This window comes from Triticum dicoccoides, chromosome 3A, assembly GCF_002162155.2.
Source record: "Triticum dicoccoides isolate Atlit2015 ecotype Zavitan chromosome 3A, WEW_v2.0, whole genome shotgun sequence".
NCBI lineage: Eukaryota > Viridiplantae > Streptophyta > Magnoliopsida > Poales > Poaceae > Triticum > Triticum dicoccoides.
The window spans coordinates 532,139,826-532,158,376 of record NC_041384.1 but is presented as its reverse complement, the minus strand read 5'-3'; the positions used below and the strand labels follow the sequence as shown (position 1 = coordinate 532,158,376).

At 45.8% G+C, this 18,551-nt stretch overlaps 1 protein-coding gene and 1 pseudogene across 3 annotated transcripts; both read left to right on the top strand.

The window, feature by feature from the left end:
• Positions 1-10,573: 10,573 nt before the first annotated feature.
• LOC119269013 (glucosidase 2 subunit beta-like) lies at positions 10,574-13,834 on the top strand. 3 transcript variants are annotated; one of them, XR_005133395.1, is made up of 7 exons: positions 10,574-10,777; positions 10,855-10,968; positions 11,492-11,587; positions 11,708-11,893; positions 11,979-12,086; positions 12,950-13,016; positions 13,516-13,834. XR_005133395.1 is itself a non-coding variant. In XM_037550754.1 (6 exons), the coding sequence occupies exons 1-6, from the start codon at positions 10,591-10,593 to the stop codon at positions 12,952-12,954; spliced, it is 696 nt and encodes a 231-aa protein (XP_037406651.1). In that variant the 5' UTR covers positions 10,575-10,590; the 3' UTR covers positions 12,955-13,332. The 3 variants fall into 3 exon arrangements, 1 of the variants encoding a protein (XP_037406651.1); XR_005133394.1 differs by having other exon boundaries at positions 13,513-13,834; XM_037550754.1 differs by lacking the exon at positions 13,516-13,834 and having other exon boundaries at positions 10,575-10,777; positions 12,950-13,332.
• A 257-nt stretch (positions 13,835-14,091) lies between these two features.
• On the top strand, positions 14,092-17,451 carry LOC119269014 (annotated as a pseudogene).
• Positions 17,452-18,551: the final 1,100 nt, after the last annotated feature.

Genomic DNA, 18,551 nt, shown 5'->3' with positions numbered 1-18,551 from the left:
ATGAGCATCCAGGTTCTGCTATTGGTTATTGACCGGAGACGTGTCTCGGTCATGTCTACATTGTTCTCGAACCCGTATGGTCCGCACGCTTAAGGTTTCGATGATAGTTTCATTATGAGTTTATATGTTTTGATGTACCGAAGGAGTTCGGAGTCCCAGATGAGATCGGGGACATGACGAGGAGTCTCGAAATGGTCGAGACGTTAAGATCGATATATTGGACGACTATATTCGGACATCGGAAAGGTTCCGAGTGATTCGGGTATTTTCGGAGGTACCGGGAAGTTATGGGAATACGAGGAAGTAGCAATGGGCCTTAATGGGCCTTAGTGGGAAGGACCAGGAGGTGGCGCGCGCCCCTCCCAAGCCCAGTCCGAATTGGACAAGGGGTTTGGGGCGCGGCCCCTCTCTCCCTTCCTTCCCCTCTTCCCCCCTTTCCCCCTTCTCCTAGTTGGACTAGGAAAGGAGGAAACCTACTCCAACTAGGAGTAGGAATCCTACTCCCCTGGCGCGCCCCTCCTAGGGCCGACCTCCTCCCCCCTTGCTCCTTTATACACGGGGGCAGGGGGGCACCCCATGGACACACAAGTTGATCTTCGTGATCGTTCTCTTAGCCGTGTGCGGTGTCCCCCTCCACCATAATCCCCGGTAATATTGTAGCGGTGCTTAGGCGAAGCCCTGCGATGGTAGAACATCAAGATCTTCACCACACCGTCGTGCTGACGGAACTCTTCCCCGACACTTTGCTGGATCGAAGTCCGGGGATCGTCATCGAGCTGAACGTGTGCTAGAACTCGGAGGTGTCGTAGTTTCGGTGCTTGATCGGTCGGGCCGTGAAGACGTACGACTACATCAACCGCGTTGTGCTTACGCTTCCGCTTCCGGTCTACGAGGGTACGTAGACAACACTCTCCCCTCTCGTTGCTATGCATCACCATGATCTTGCGTGTGCGTAGGAATTTTTTTGAAATTACTACGTTCCCCTACAAGTACAAGTATAAGAGCATAAGGAGGTAGAGAATAAAAAGTAATTGTTGTTACCCAGGGGCAGTTTTGAAAGCCGGTAGCTGGGTCTGTGATGAGTCACCGGAGGAAGAGTGACAAGCCTCCTGATAGTTTGAATCGGAAGAATTAAGTGCCTGGAGAATGAGACCCGCCAGTTGATAAAAAGAGTTTAAATTTTGAAGGCCCTCGTTTTGACGTTTCCGCAGAGCTGGAGTATATGGTAAGCCGGAGGATAACTCTTCACCTCCGCTGGTCCGAGTTTGTCGTCGGTTCTCGTGCTGCTGTTGCTTCAAAAGAAAGTGAGGATCCAAATGAGCTAAGGGGTGTGAAAAGCTTACTTTCCCGGTTACCCGTCGAATTTTCTGTCTTGGCAAAGGCTCTGAGTCGGAGGAAATAATAGTTACCTCTTCTTCGACCGCTTGACTGGCCCTCGTGTCATCCTGATGATAATCAGTCTCATTAAGATGGTTGAAAAAGGAGCCAAGAGAATCAAGGGCTACCTCCGACTCAGAATTGTCGTCCAGTCCAAGCATCTCGGAAGCAGTTAATTTCTTCTTATTCTTCTTGGCAGCTTTCTTGACGGCTTTCATTTTGGCCCTGGCTTTCTTGGCAGCTTCATGGTCATACTCCTTGTTCCAAAAATCGGATTCAGCCTGTGAAAATCATCAAAATTGAGTTAATGGTCATACTCCTTGTTCCACGACTAAGTCCTTCTGCTAGGACATCTGCTGTGACAATTCCATGACACACCTACTTATCAATTTCATCCTTTTGCAAAGGAGAGTATCTATATGGTCTATAATTCACTGGAACACTATCGGGTAAAAGAGAAATGGCATGATCAAATGCCCTATGTGGTGGCAACTGTTGTGGTTTTTGGAACACATCACGGTATTCAGTTAGAAGTTGTTGAATACCTTTAGGTGTAGTTTGAACAGATATACTCGCCTTCGGGGCTAATACAGTTGTAGCCCAAACATCATTTCCTTTAAGACACTTTTCAATTTGCTTTGCAGTGAGTTCTTTAATCTGTGTGACATGTTTATCTTGCATGCCTTGTAAAGTAATCATCTGGTCCTGTCCTGATGTTGGAATCTGGATCCATTTTCTTCCCAATGACAGGTCATAGGACCCCACTCCTTCAGCCAATCCATGCCCAAAATGACGTCATAGCCTCCAAAGGGAACAACCTTCATGTCACTAGTGAATGTATGACCCTCAATCCACCATTTGAGCCCCTAGACTTCTTGATCACACTACATGAACTCACCAGTTGCCACTTTCACTTTCAGAGGGGCAGGAAGTGCAGTAGTAGTACACTGTAGCCTATCCACTAACAGTTGGTCAATGAAAGTATGTGAACTGCCAGAGTCCACCAACAGGAGCATGACCTTATTGTCCACCATGGCTCTTAATCTAATTGTCTTGGGATTTTGTGAACCAGACAGAGCACTAATAGACAGAAATGCAGCAGCTCGGCTGCAGATTCTTCCACAGCCAGGGCATCCAACATAGCATCTTCCAAATACACTTGGTCCTTTGTACTGATAGCAGCAGCCTTGGCCCGCACTTCATTTTTTTGCACAAGTGTCCAGGAGCATATTTCTCTCCACAACTATAATAGAGGCCATTGGCCCTTCAATAATCCTTGATTTGTTTGGCTTTCCAAATCTCCCCAACTGCAAATTGTGTTCTCTGTATTGGCTCTCAAGTTTGCTATGTTCTGTATCCTCCATTTCTATGAAAACGCCCTTGTTGACCTCTGTTTCTCTCCAACATTGCCTCCTGCACCAATGCATATTCGACCGCTGTGTTGACTGACAAGGATAACTGAATTTCCACGGTAGAATGATTTCTTCCTTTAGTCCTAAAACAAACTAAGTTACCAGCAACGCTTCACTCATAGCCCCTTCATACAGCCATACTTGGTATACCAACTGGTTGAAATTATTGCATTATTCCTGTACTGATCCCACCCGTGTCAGCACTAGCAAATCCCGCATGCAGTCACGATGCATGTTTAGATCAAACTCCTGCAGAATTGCTGATGCAAACTGACTCCATGAAGAGCAGTAATCAGATAACTTATACGCTTGATACCAATGTGTTGCATTTCCAGTGTTGTTCTCGAAGGGATAGACAGGCAGGACAACGGTTCTGGACCTGTTGAGTTGTTTTGCCTGCTCCGACAATGATTGGTCAAGGGGAGTGCACCCTTTTCATTTTGGCAACGTGTGTGTTTTATTTTTGTGCAATGAGGGTGTGTGTACCTGGCTGGCATTTTTTAAGGTGGTGGGAATATTTTTTGTCCTGAACTATTTTGAAAGTATATAAATGGTTCTTCAACTTTAAAATGAATAAACCCTGGTATATCAACTTATCAAACCAAATTTCTTGAATTTTTTGGCAAGCAAGCTTGAAACCTGCTCGAGCTGGGAGCCCCCCTCCACACGATGTCCTGAAAATTAACATTGATGGCAGCTTTGTGGCTCATCTGAAGAGAGGAGGTTGCTCAGGTTGAGGCTTTCTGATAAGAGATGTATAGAGAGAAGTAATGGGTTCAGGAGCGGGTAAGATGGACCATGTTCAAGACAGTTTGCAAGCGGGGGCAGTGGCCTGTGTCCAGGCTATGAATCAGTCCATACAATGGGGGATGACCAATGTCATGGTCGAAACAGATTCACAGCTGCTGGTCCAAGCCGTTAACAATTCTAAGAGTTTCGATCTTGCGCCCAATGGTGTCCTATTTAGGGGGATTAAAGCCTTGGCTATGCTGCGCTTTAATTCTTTTTCTGTTGGTTATTGCCTTCGGGCATGTAATAGTGTTGTTTATGCATTAGCAACGTATGATTTGAAGATGGTGTATGAGCCCCAAGCCGTTTGGCCGGGTGATGCACCCACCTTCATCCATGATTTGGTTCCCAATGATCTGGCACGACACAGTGGTTAATGGAATGAGATGTTCCAAGTTCAAAAAAAAACTTATAAAACTGAATTAGTTCGGTCCTCAATACCGCTTCGGGTGATTTCCAAACGATGTAGACACAATTTTGAAGCCCCCGCGCAACCAGAGGCCAGAACGACTAGCACTGGAACCCTTTCCAGGTTCAAATACCAGCCGTTTGGTAGGTGCACGTCCGGCCAAGGTACATGGATGACCTACTACCAGTAGTGTTGTCACGTCGCGACAAGCACATACCCGCGGGCGCGCACGAGGACGCAACCCCGGGCGGCAGGGTGCCACGTGCCGCCGCTCAGAGGAAGAGTTGACGTCATGGTCATGCTTTCGAGGCACCCCATGCGTGTCATTTAAAAAGGACCGTCATGTGGTGGTTGGGTAGCTGTCGCATGGGCTCGGGACGAATACCGAGCGGACATGCGACGCGTCCGTTTCTTAGGCCGGTCATGGTCATAGTGGGGAGTAACTTAGATTAGTGTCATGCATATAACACTAGCCTAAGTTACTACCTTCATAATGCAAAGTAACATAATAGTAGTATCTTATATGGCTTCATTTATTAGCTTGTAGACCCATCTTATCTTGAAAAGCGTTACGTTACAGTAACATATTATGTTACCACATCTCATTAATTACTTGCCACATAAGCAAAAATTTCTTGGAGTGCACTATGTTACTTGTTAAGAGCAACTCCAATGGGGCGACCCAAACGGACGGTAATTTTGTCCGCTTTTTGTCCGTTTGGGTCGACCGCCCACCCGGCGTCCGTCCTGTTTTAGATATGGGTCGGCAGCGTGCCCAACACGCCGACCCATATGTGCCGGCTTGGCCGGCTGGCCGCCCTAATTTACATTGATGAATTGCATTCAAACATATTGTCACCGAATAAAATATATAGTTTACAAGCCGAATACAAAAATAAATGTTTCACATAGTTTTGCAAACGAATAAAAGAAGATACATCTATTGGTTGCCAACATGAGCCCACATATGCTCAACCAAATCATTTTGCAGTTGCACGTGACTTTCCCAATCACGCATGTCATGATGAATTGGGGTGAACTGTTCAAACATTGCCGCTCCTCCGTGCTCAGGCACAACATTCTCACCCTAAAACTGAAACCCTTAACCGTACAGACGTTTTGGGTGCTCGTTTTCTACGATCATATTATGCATGATCACACAAGCAGCCATCACCTCCCACAGTTTCTGCGTGCTTCAGGTATTAGCAGGATACCGAATGATGCCCAATCGAGATTGTAAAACACCAAAGCCACGCTCAACATCCTTCCTATGACTCTCTTGCTTTTGGGCAAATATTTTCCTCTTTTCTCCGTCAGGGTTGGGTATTGTCTTGACAATAGCGATCCACTAAGGATAGATACCGTCACCCAGGTAGTATCCTTTGTCGTAGTTGTGGCCCTTGACAGTAAAGTTCACCGGTGGGCTGTTGTCTTTGGCAAGCCTAGCAAACACCGACGAGCGTTGAAGCACGTTGATATCATTGTGTGATCCAGCCATGCCAAAGAAAGAGTGTCAGATCCAGAGATCTTGAGACGCCACGGCCTCTAGTATGACAGTGCAAGCCCTGACATGGCCCTTATACTGCCCTTGCCAAGCAGAAGGGCAGTTCTTCCACTCCCAGTGCATGCAGTCTATGCTGTCAAGCATCCCTGGGAAGCCCCTACTGGCATTCATCGCCAGCAAACGGGTTGTATCTTCAGTTGTCGGCTCTTTCAAGTATTCAGGGCCAAACACAACAACAACCTTGGAGAACTTATACATAGACTCTAGGCATGTAGACTCGCTCGTACTGACGTACTCGTCAATGAGATCACCGGGCACTCTGTATGCAAGCATTCCGATGGCGGCAGTGCATTTCTGATAAGAGGAGAAACCAATCTTGCCGACGGCATCCTCTTTGCACTCGAAATAGTCATCATAGCCGACCACCCCCTCTCTAATACGGTTGAAAAGATGTCTGCTCATGTGAAAACAGCGACGAAATTTTTAATGTTTGAACAACGGGTTTGTTGTATCAAAGTAGTCCTTCTAAAGAAGGAAATGCCCGCTATCTCGGTTGCAATTCAATGCTGGAAAGTGGCCCGGAATGGAGCCACGGAACAACGGCCGCTGGCTGTTGAGGTGGTGATGGACCAACACGACATCCAATATCTCCTCCTCGTCGTCGGACGACGAATCGTCGGAGTCGCAAAGGAAACCGTGTAAAAAGAACTTGTCGGTGGAGTCCATTTTATACCAATGTGCCACCGACCAGCGGGCCCCGGGGGAGGAGAAGGCGAGCGTGCGTGCGTCCGTCGCTTGTCTGCTCCGACGCAATTCCGGCTCAAAAAATGGACCGGGAATGGGTCGCCCGCGGACACGCGTCCATTTGGGTCGGCGCGCTGGGCCGCGTTTTATGTCCAGCCGACCCAAACGGACGGTGGCGGACGAAATGGGTCGTCTCATTGGAGTTGCTCTAAGTTACTCCCACTATAGGTCATGTTTGGTTCGGCTGTGATTTTCTAAAAGCAGTTGTGAAAAATCTGCTATGGGAAAACAGCTGTGGAAAATTTGATGTGAAAAAATATAGGTCATTTGGCAAACCAGCTGATACAGTTTTTTCCTTCAGATTTTGGCCCGCAGCGGAATCAAATTTTGGAAAGCATGTTACTGCTTCGCCCTTTGGTTCAGATTCTACTGCGCGACAGCGGAATCTGTCGATAAAAGCTGAACCAAATATGACCTATGACTAGCCTTATCCGTGTGGATGCAAATTTGATTTAAATTTGCGTTCACACAAACATAAAATAAATAAAATTGTCAAATAAGTCGTCGTGTTGGGTCCTGATTTAGACTAGTCACAAGGGGAGTAACTTAACTAGTAACATCACACATTTCAATATAAAATTGCTTATGTGACAGCTAGTTAATGAGGAAAGAGGGGTTTGTGGTAACTTAGCTAGTTACTATAACATCACACATTTCAAGGCATCTTAAGTCTATAGCCTAATAATAAACTTTTTCATGATACCACTCATATGTTACTAGAAGAACACCCGTGCGTTGCAACGGGGCCACATTAACTTTAAGAGTTCAATATCAATTATATTAATATTACATTTAATATTCTCATACATATCAAGTGACATTGACGACCTTTTTACCATCAAATTCTCACACACACTCTCTCCCCCCTCCTCCTCACTCTCTCTCCCCCTCTCCCTCTCTCTCTCTCTCTAACACACACACATATCCATCTTATTGGGTACGGGACCATAATCCATCTATTTCACACGCACACGCGCTAGTGCATAACAATATGGATTATAAAACAGGTTCAAGGTAGTAACAAGGATTCTTCTCATGCATTAATAAACAAATGTTCTGCACTGAAGACAAGATAACCAATTCCCAAAGTGCATCAGAGCATCACAGAACATTACTGGCAAGATAAATGCACGACGATACACCCGACTCATTTAATTAATATAATTAAATTATCAGTAAATTAGTCACCAAACTACTCGGATGAACCGGAACAGAGCCAACATATATCATCCTAGACAAACGCAACATCAACCATTTACCTTGGTACTTTAGGGACCGACAGAAGGATGCATGTAGAAGCGCTTCTTGCCTGCGAATCCACAGTCAGAGAGAGAAATTGGAACCCATTCCCATCACCAACTGATAAAGAAAGCATGTAAGAAAATTGATATCGGGCCAACTTGGATCTTCGGTGATTGTCCGCCGGTATGGAGAATTTAGGAGGGTGGGTGCAGGGAGTGGCCTTGTGGATGATGGATGGAGGCGCGGAGGGATGTGGTCACCGGAAGGTCGAAAGCGGAGAGGGTCGGGCACGTTAGGTGGAGCCGGTGGTGCGCGACAACCGGAGGCGGCCCAATCGTGGGTGGCGAACCGACGGTAGCCTCGGCCCATCTCTCGACGCAACGAAGATAGAGAGGGCGGCACTGCCGGTGCTCGAGGCCGCCGCTCGGCACCATCTACATCGAGGGGAAAGAGAGGCGAGAAAGCGATAGGGTGATGCGGGGCTAGGGATTGCGGAGGAGGGTGGGGGTGTGCGATTTGAATGGATGGTTCTGCCCACCGTTTTCTTGTACGTGGCGGTGGAGACGGCGGCGTCCAGCCATGCAGGCGAGGCATGGGTCGAGCCAGGCACACGGCGAGGCGCAGTAGCAGAGGCGGGGGCGATTTTTTGCTACTGAGATGCAGGGTGTGGGATTGATCGTTCATGTTCTCTTTTCCTTTTTAACGGGAGATGGATGCGATTTTTTCACGAGGGGAGAGATGCGACCACGTACAGATTCCATAATAAATTAATTAGGTCCATAACGGGATTTCTTTACAATGCGTTAAGATTTACGTGTTAGTTTTCTTAATAAAGAAATGCACTGATGTAGGGATCGATTGATTCGGATAAGGAAAGATAGATCCGTGATCTTTTGTATGCTAGGAAATTAATGGTTTGCAAGGAAAGAGTGGAGAGAAAAAGAACCAATGCGACCACGTATAGATTCCATAATAAATTAATTAGGTCCATAACGGGATTTGTTTGCAATGCGTTAAGATTTACGTGTTAGTTTTCTTAATAAAGAAATGCACTGATGTAGGGCGCGATTGGTTCGGGTAAGGAAAGATAGATTCGTGATCTTTTGTATGTTAGGAAATTATTGGTTTGCAAGGAAAGAGTGGAGAGAAAAAGAACCAGTACGAGGGGGTGGTGGGAGGTGGGACGAATAAAAACCCAACGAAATTGGCAGGTGGGAGGGGGCGAGTAAAAACCGACGAAAAAAACCAACGAAATTGGGAGGTGGGAGAAAGGATGAAAAAAAATCAGGGGAGGTGGGAGGAGGACAAAACCGTACAAGGCTACCAACTGCTCCATTAGGAGTAGAGATTGTTTGTGAAAATAACATGCGACGACGACTTAGCGAGCGGATCCCCTTAAAAAAGACATAGCGAGCAGATTCCCTTAAAACTGGTAGAAATGGATACGATTGATGACATTGATAAATAGTGGTGAATGTTGGCATAATTTACTATCATCATGCATGGAAACGAATCATCAAGAAAAAGAATACTTCCTATTACTACACTCATAGGAAGCTTCCTAATCTCTGCTACCAAACAGTTTCTGCCCAAACAAGGAAGGAAAGTTATGGACGTGATTCGAAAAGAAACAAACGTTATGAAGATTAATTAATTTAGATTTGATCTTTAGAGATTGATTGTGATTGATTCTTTTACATAAAGACATTACTAAATAATTTGCGTCAGTATGGAAAGTTCTGATCCGTTCAGTATTTTTTTGTTGTGTGAGAGGGTGAAGTGAAAATAAACCGATGAAGTGGGGGAGGCGACGAAAAAAATCTACGACAGTTAACCTACGAAAAAAAACCGGACGAAAGTGGTGGGACGAAAATTGACCGGCGAAGACTATCAACTGCTCCATTAGGAGTAGAGATTGATTGGTTCGATTTTTTTTGCGTGGAGGGAACTACCTGAGAGGTGGGAGGGAGTACGAAAATAAACCGTCTCGGCTGAGCGGGAGGTGGGAGGAAGTACCAAAGAAGTACCAAAAAAGATCGGGTGAGGTGGGACAAAAATAAAACCCGGAACGCTACCTACCAACTGAGACATTAGGAGTAGAGATATTAACAAAAGTGCAGATCCCGTCTCACTCTTCACTTTTTGACAAAAAACTTCTGAATAGCAATCTTGGTGAGTGATCTCGACCGGGTTCGATCGGTATGGCGTGTCGTTCCTCCAGGAGTGGGTGCTGAGAGGAAGGATGGCAAACCTCCATTGTCAATCGGCCGGAGCTGCATCGTCATTTGGATCAGAGCATGGACGAAATTGAGATGGTAGAGGTTGAGGAATTTGTAGGACGTGAGGGTTTAGGGTGGGCATCACGAGAACTCACCCATATCTTGGGAGACGGCAGACCCGAGGTGCAGTCGTGTTCGTGCTTCAGGGGCTGCCACGTGCTGTCCTCGCCGCCATCGCCTGTCGATGCCACTTCAGCGCCACGAGCATGGGACTGAGGGACGAAGGGAAGAGAAGGGAAGGAAGCGAGCTAATGACGTACCTATGTTTGGTATGTAATACCCTCCATTAAGAGTAGATATTTTCTTAAAATTGGTTATTTTGTTTCCTAATTAATGTGATTGAGCAATTTAAGGTAAGGTTAATTAATTTAGATTTGATATTTAGAGATTGATCGTGATTGATTCTTTCACATAAAGACATTACTAAAAATAACTTGCACCAGCATGGAAAGTTATGATCCGTTAAGATTTTTTTCGTTGTGTGAGAGGGTGACGCGAAACTAAACCGGTGGGGTGGGGGAGGGACAAAAAAAAACCAGCGAAATAAAATGGGTGGGAGGTGGGAGGAAGTACCAAAGAAGTACCAAAAAAGACCGGGTGAGGTGGGACGAAAATAAAACCCGGAACGCGACCTACCAACTGAGACATTAGAAGTAGAGACTATCCACTATGGAGATAGTAACATAAACTAGTAACATCGGAAGTTACTACTCTTTACTCCCCATTATGAGCAGTCTTGTACCCACACGGATCCAAACGGACTCAGCGGATGAAATGCGTAATTGGAGTTGCCCTGACTCCTTGAGATCCGGACCAATGGAAGGTCGCATCCAACGTCTGATGACGCCCCGACAACAAAGTCGTCGCCTGGTCTCCTCCGCCGCTCCCGCCACTCTCCTGCTCCTACTCCTCGCCGGCGCCGCCGACGCCGTGCCACCGCTAGTCGGAGTTTCTCCCCAGGGTGAACGAGCCAGATGCCTGTGCGCCCCTCCTCCGCATCTATTTCCTCCTCTCATCCTGATAAAATTGTTTCTGCAGACGAGGCGTACTTCGCGCCGCAGGTGATTGCCTGCAGGGACGGCTCGGGCTCCTTCCCCAGGAGCCGGCTCAACGATGGATACTGCGATTGCACCGATGGAACCGACGAGCCAGGTTTTTCCCTATCTGCCCTGGATTTGCCTGAACTTGACTGCGAAGTCCCCAACTGTGTAGATCTGGTCGATTTTGCTGATGTGATTACGTCTGATTGGAATGTCGCGGTTAGGTACTACTATAATTGATTAAAGCAGGCCAGCTTTTGTCTTGCGGATTTAGTTACGCCAGTTGAAACTGCAATTCACCAAACTAAGTGCAAGAGTGAAATGCATAACTTTGACAGTACTTTGCAGTTTATTTTCCGGCAGTTTAGGTCAGTATGAGCTATTAGGCCAGCTCTAACTACTGCAGATCTTTATGCATTACACTAGTACCACATGTGCACATTATCAATTGCGTTTTTTGTTGTTGGGCTAACTGCAATTGTGGCAGGCCTCGCTGTTACTTTTCCTGTAATTCTGAATGCTCACTTTAGAACACTCTGCCAGACAACAATTTTTCCTCTTCACTTGATGCTAACAGCATTGCCCAAGATATTCACTAATGTAATGTTGTCATTCACATTATTTGCGTTACACAGGCACTTCGGCTTGCCCAGAAGGCAAATTTTATTGTACAAACATTGGAGATCTTCCTCGTATCTTGTTCTCTTCGTTTGTGAATGATAACATTTGCGGTATGCTATTGATTTTGCAGACTATCATATCATGCTCTTCCTTTACTAGTTTGTACTTAGTATTTACTGGATTCTGTTTTGTTAATAGCAGAAATTTTGATACTGTTACTATGTTTGTAGATTGCTGTGATGGAAGTGATGAGTATGAAAGTGGCATCCATTGTCCGAACACATGTAAAAAGAGACATGATGCTGCCGAGACAGACAATGGTGTTAGTGAGCTGTCAGTCGCACATTTAGGTGGAACAGACATAATTTCTAGTAAACATACACTTGACATAGAAGATCTTATCCAGAAGCTAAGAGGTACTTTCCCTTCAGAATGCTAGTTGTAGCTGTTTCTGGAGCAGAATATGTTTTTTATACGTGATTTCAATTGTCCTGTTTACAGGATTAAGAATGGCTGCAGTTATTGAACTGGGTCTTGTTGTATGTATTTTTGTTTTCTACTTTGCTCGACGGAGCACTCGGGCACGGAGGAGACAATATATTTTGAAACGTAAGTAAGCTCTGGCCCCTCCAATTTATAACAGTGTGTTCTTTCTTTCTCTAGTACCCTCCAATACATATTTATTGTCACGGCCTTAGTACAACTTTGTACTAAAGCTGTGGCAATTAATATGTATTGGAGGGAGTAGTATTTTGTGAAATAACGTAAAGTGTAAGCTTCTTATCTTGTTAGAACAAAATGAAGGAACATGTAGGATAAGTGGCATCTTCTATTTCTCTCTCTCGAACAGACGCGCATCAAAATGCCTGTCGCTCTATATTAGAAGAAGAATGTCATGAAGGCGCAAAGCAGTTCCTACCACACCAGTGCCATCTACCATGCGTCAACAAAAAAACCGTTTGAAGACTAACCTAAACTAAGACGAAAACAAGAGAAAAAAACTGTTCATGAGGGTCTGGACCCGAGAGGTGTGATTGTATATCCACCCGCGTCCCGCCCAAGTGAGTTAGGCTGAACATGATAACATAATTGATATACTAATTGATTTGTTATTCAGCTAAGCTGGTTTATATGTCCTGGCATTTGAGTGATGCTTTATTATTAGTAACTTCGCTGTCATTCAGAACTATCTTTTGAGATTCAGGGGATATTTGAGTGTTGGGTACTGTTTTGAGGAGCTTCAGTATTTAGCTTGAATGACACCCTAAAAAGGACCCCTCATCCAAACACACTCTTATCTTATGATCTAAGGAACTACTACTTTCTACTTTAATCCAGTTCAGCAGTAGCAAGCCTTTGTTATCCTGTTGGAACCTGCTGCAACTTGCAAGCACAGGACAGCAATCTTATATTCAACGCATTGTGATGAAATATTCTTGGTGGACTCACCAAATTAACCGTGTTATTTTCAGGTTAGAAAAGTTTTAAGCTTCTAGGGCTGATCGAGAATTGGAGATGGGAAGGTCAGGCATCCACAAGGTTTCTACGAGTAACTAGCCTACACATCTGCTGTTAAAAAGAAACTAGGCCAGGACAGTCGTGATTTATCCATGCAATATTTTCTGTCCGACCTTCCTGCCGGTAACGCCAGTTCAGTGCTTGTGTGTATATTAACTTACTATTGTGTTCGTGTGTTGTTGGCGATGGCATCCATAGGGTGGCTGTGGTGCTGTTCGCGGTAAGAGCATGGTTAACAATACAACCAACAATCGGTTATAAGGAGTTGCCATGTACATCAGTAAATTTTAAATATGTACTACTTTATTAATAATAGTTGGCCTACTTTACAACCTCACAAATTGTCCTGAGGCTCGTACTGCAGCTGACTACTAATGAACAGTTTGCTTCTTTTCTCTCTCCTCTTTTCACTACTCCAACTAAGCAAAGATAGAATATTTTAGTCCTTATAGCCTGTTTATGTCATCTTATTATACTTGCTCTAAGTTTTCTAGGCTGTATCTCTGTCTTGGTGTAGCAGTTGCAGCCGACACAAGGAGCCAGTCAGCCAGTGGCGCTTTGGCCAGCCCCGTAGATTGTCGTCTGGCGGATTGCGACTGTTATCCTAGGGCAGAGGGAAGGCTATGAAGTTCCGTCCGTGCTTGTTATGCGAACTGAAGTTTTGACTGCCGCTTCTCTTACCTTGATCGCTGCCTGTTTTGTCTTTGGGGATCGATGCATCATTGTTTGTTCTCGTAGGTGCATCAATCTTTGATCACATGATGCTTGCCTTGATGTAATGTCTACGGTGGTGTAAGAAACTCTGGCTGATGGTAATGCGTAACCTGTTTATTATATCATCACTCTAACCACGGTACGTATGACAATATTTCATCCGACACTGAACCATCGCCCTTGATCAAACAGTATCCAACTTCACACTCTTGCATCGGTAACTTCACCTTTTGAACCTTAAACCCTTTCTAGAAACGAAATCACCTCACGAGAAAAAGAAAAGAAAAGAAAAGACCTGCTGGGCCTTTGGGCTTACGATGATATACCCACCCCACAATGTTCCTGGTCCACTAGGGTTTTACGCCTCGTCCTTCACCCGCCTCTTCGGCCTCGTCGCACTCTGCTCATAATCTATAAATCCCCCCGAACCCTAAACCCTTTCGCGGCGCCGCCGCCGTCTCGGAGCATCGCACGGCAGCAAGCCCATCGCCCCCCGCCGCCGCACGGCGACCTCAGCAACTCCGGCCAGGATGGTCGCGTTCAGGGTGAGCTCCTCTTTCTCGTACGCACCGCTATCACGGGGATTATTTCTCGTCGTGTGATCTGAACTGACCATTTGGCGCTCGCGCCAGTGCAGTTCCACCAGTACCAGGTGGTCGGGAGGGGCCTGCCGACGCCGACCGAGGATCATCCCAGGATCTACCGCATGAAGCTCTGGGCCACCAACGAGGTCCGCGCCAAGTCCAAGTTCTGGTGAGGACATGATTCAAATTTGGAAGCCTCTCGAGAATGCGTGAAGAAGAGCAACGGCCAGATCCTCGCCTTCAACGAGGTGAGTTCTTCTTCCACGCTCATTTTAGTTTACTCCCGTGGTTGAATCGTACTAACTTGGCAATGCCATTAGAAGGATATCCGAGTGTGAGATCGTTGTTAATTTATTTGCATTAGTGTACCACCAACTGTTCTCGTTGGTCAAAATGCTACATGCGTCTGCTGTAAAAGAATTCAATCAATGGCTTCTAGTGCATGTCTGGCTTAGTGTTGCTTTTGTTCAATCTGTAGATTTTTGAGAAGAACCCCACCACAATCAAGAACTTTGGTATCTGGCTGCGTTACCAAAGCAGGACAGGATACCACAACATGTACAACGAGTACAGCGACACCACCCTCAATGGCGCGGTCGAGCAGATGTACACTGAGATGGCTTCTCGCCACTGTGCTGCATCCAGATCATCAAGACAGCCACTGTCCACTCCCAACATCTGCAAGCGTGATAACACTAAGCAGTTTCACTAGTCAGACATCAGGTTCCTGCTGGTCTACCAGAAGGTCAGGCCACCAAGTAGGAAACTGCAGACGACCTTCAAGGCCTCAAGGCCAAACTTGTTCGTGTGATCTAAGTCATCCGTCCATAACCTGTAAGCCCGTCCGTTGTGAAGTACTCCCTCCGTTCCTAAATATAAGTCTTTTAAGAAATTTCAAATGGATTACAATATACAGATGTATGTAGACATTTTAGAGTGCAGATTCACTTATTTTGCTCTGTATATAGCCATTTGTTGGAATCTCTAGAAAGACTTGTATTTGGGAACGGAGGGAGTATACTGCTAGTTCATATTAATATTATCCATATGCAAAATGTTTTTTTCCTTGATTATAGATAGCAGTTCCATGCAATGGCCTTTATGGGCTTGACAACACTTGTTTAATCTGTGTAACCCTTTATGGGCTTGTCAACACTTGTTTAACCTGTGTACATTTTGGGTTATATGACTGCCTGAGATGGGTACATCAACTCCCTTTTCCCTCTATTTTTTTGTTTGTTTTTCTTATATAATGGCTGGGACAAATCATTTGCCAACTAAAGATTGTAGTGATCTGGTTGAAATTGTTTCTGGAATGTACTTTGTCATACATATGTGCTAGTCTCATTGATTTGCATAATTGGACTTGGTTTCCATTTTTAGTCATGTTGCTATCAGCAGTGATATTGTTCTGTCATATCCAAGTAGTGATATTTTTTAGATACTTCGGTTTTGAACATCATTACAAATGTTCCAGTAGTTAGCATGGCAACTTTGCCGAGGTTACCAACAGTTCATTTGGTTCCCTCTTTTTCCCTGTTGCCAAAATCATGCCTGCTGTTGGATGTTTTAATTATGTTCATTAACCTGATGGTTTAATGAATGGGCATCCATGCCAACACTTACAAAATATAAGTTTGTATTTATTTCTTTTTAATTATCTGCTATTCTCCCAATCATAGTTTTGGATCATTATATTGTGGGGCAACTTTGCCGAGGCTGCCAAGATACAGTTTGGTTTCCTCTTTTTCCCTGTTGCCTATATCATTTGTCGATTGTTTGCTCAAGCTCATTGACCTTATTAGGTTTATGGTATGCATACTTGCCAACATGCTTGTTAGTTCCACATTGACTATAAACTGTAGTGAAGAATGTGTATTATTGAAATTCTGCCGATATATTTGAGTATTTGTCACTTGATCTCATTTATCATTGGGATCTGGTGAGGCAACTTTGCCGAGGCTACCAAAATATAATTTGGTTTCCTCTTTTTCCCTGTTGCCTATAACATTTGTCAATTGTTTGCTCAAGCTCATTGACCTTCTTAGGTTTATGGTATGCATACTTGCCAACATTTAGTTCTACACTGACTATATACTGTAGCAAAGTATGCGTATTCTCCTAACTCTGCTGATATATTTGAGTTTTTGTCACTAGATCTCATTTATCATTGGGATTTGGTGAGGCAACTTTGCCGAGGCTACCAAGATATAATTTGGTTTCCTCTTTTTCCCTGTTGCCTATAACATTTGTCATTTGTTTGCTCAAGCTCATTGACCTTCTTAGGTTTATGGTATGCATACTTGTCAACATACATACTGCCTATATGCTGCAGCGAAGGATATGTATTCTGCAGTTCCAAACTCTGCGTATGTGTTTTGAGTTCTGCTCACTAGGTCATATTTATCACTGGGACCTGGTGGGGCAACTTTGCCGAGGTTTCCAAGATATAGTTTGGCTTCCTCTTTTTCCCTGTTGCCTACATCGAGTTGCTTGGTTGCTTGAGCTCATTGGCCTTATTTGGTTTATGGAAGGCATCCTTGCCAACATCTTCTTGCGAAGTGTTTTGCCATACCTTTTGTTACCTGAAGTGTAAGTTAAGTTCATGTGGTTATGACTTATGAGGCAACTTTGCCGAGGTTTCCAACAAATAGTTTGGTTCCCTCTTTTTCCCTGTTGCCTACATCACTAGCTGCCAGAATGCTCTAGCTCCGTGACCTTCAGGTTATGGCAGGCATCCTCGCCGACATCTTTTTTATCTGTAGTTTTATCTAGTTAAAGTGCATTTGTTGCAAGGAGTAGTTGTTAGTGTTGAACTGATTTGGTTTGACTTGTGACTGAGATTATCTATTTAAAACAAGTCCTTTTTGGTTTTAGTTTTGAACTAAATTGCTAGCAATTGTTTTTATGACTAACTTTCAGTGGCGTCGTTACTCTTCCAGCTTGCTTTACTGTGCCGGATGGACTATTAATCCATTGGGGGATCTGATGTGTTTTGCAATTAGATAATTTGCCTGTTCTTAAGGATTGCCATTACTATGCCAGATACGATTTTGCTGCTGCATGTTTAAAATTAAGTGGCACCTCCAAATGTTGTAATACATTAGTCAATTGGAGATGATGGAAGGATCCGTACAGTCCTTTGCACTTCACTGCTATATGGTTTATATTGCCTCTGAACTGGAAACTGGAAGCGCAGTTTGAAATGAAAATAGGAACTTGGGAGGGAAAATATTATGAAAGTAAATCAGTCTTAACAAAAATAGCCGACCTCTGTGCCGTGTCACTCACAATGGCCACCACCAGATCGAGATGAGTGAACATTTATGTTAAGGGTGTTACAATTAATTATGTGGATAATCTCCACGTTGTAATTAGGAGGCAGTTAGTCATATGCTAACCGTCGCATCTTTCTCTCCCTTCTCTTCCAAACGACGCGTCCGGTGGATGCGTCCCCTCAGGGGATATATAATGTAAATCATCATCAATGAAGAGGCAAGCAAGAGGCAAGCAGCAAGCTCTATACGTTATCAGCACGCTCTACCACGAGCAAACAAGAGGCAAGCAGCATGGCCGTTGCGCTAACCGGCCTCCGCGCCGTGCAGCCTCTGGCCGTGCCCGCCCGCGCTCCGTCGCCGTCCTGTGCCCTGCAGCGCCGCGCAAGTGGCCGCCCGGCCTCCTAGTTCACGCTCGTCTCCCAGAAAGCGGCGGCTCGCGCGGAGACGCCTCTCCCACGGCATGCGCGTGGTACCATCGCCATCGGCGCTGAACGCAGCGAGCATGCTGGCCGTGCATGTGTTGCATGCAATGTATACTCCGGTACAAAGGAAATCCATCAACATGGATAGACCATGATCCGAGCCCTTGCTTGACAGCGGGATCCCGCACACGGCACACCATGCGTGTGCGTGTTGACGGAGCCTTTGCTCCGCGCTTCGTTGGGCGGCAACGCTCCGCCCTGCGCACCCTCCGCGCTGCCCCCGGCCTTTGCGCCATCCGGCTGCCCCGGCAGGCCTCGCGCCAGCCGCACCCGTGGCCACGCGCCGCACCCTATGCCCGGCTGCCCGGCTTTTGCGCCGCGCCCGCCCGCCGCCGCCCCATGACCGCGCCAGCCGTGCGGGCGTGCCTGTGGCTGCGCTCTGCCCAGCCGCCCGGCCGTACCACGGCCTCGGTGCCGTTGACGCGCCCCGCGTCTTTCCGCCCGGCTGTGCGCCGCGCTGCGCCCGCGTCCGGCCGTCTGGCCTCCGCCAGGCTGTGC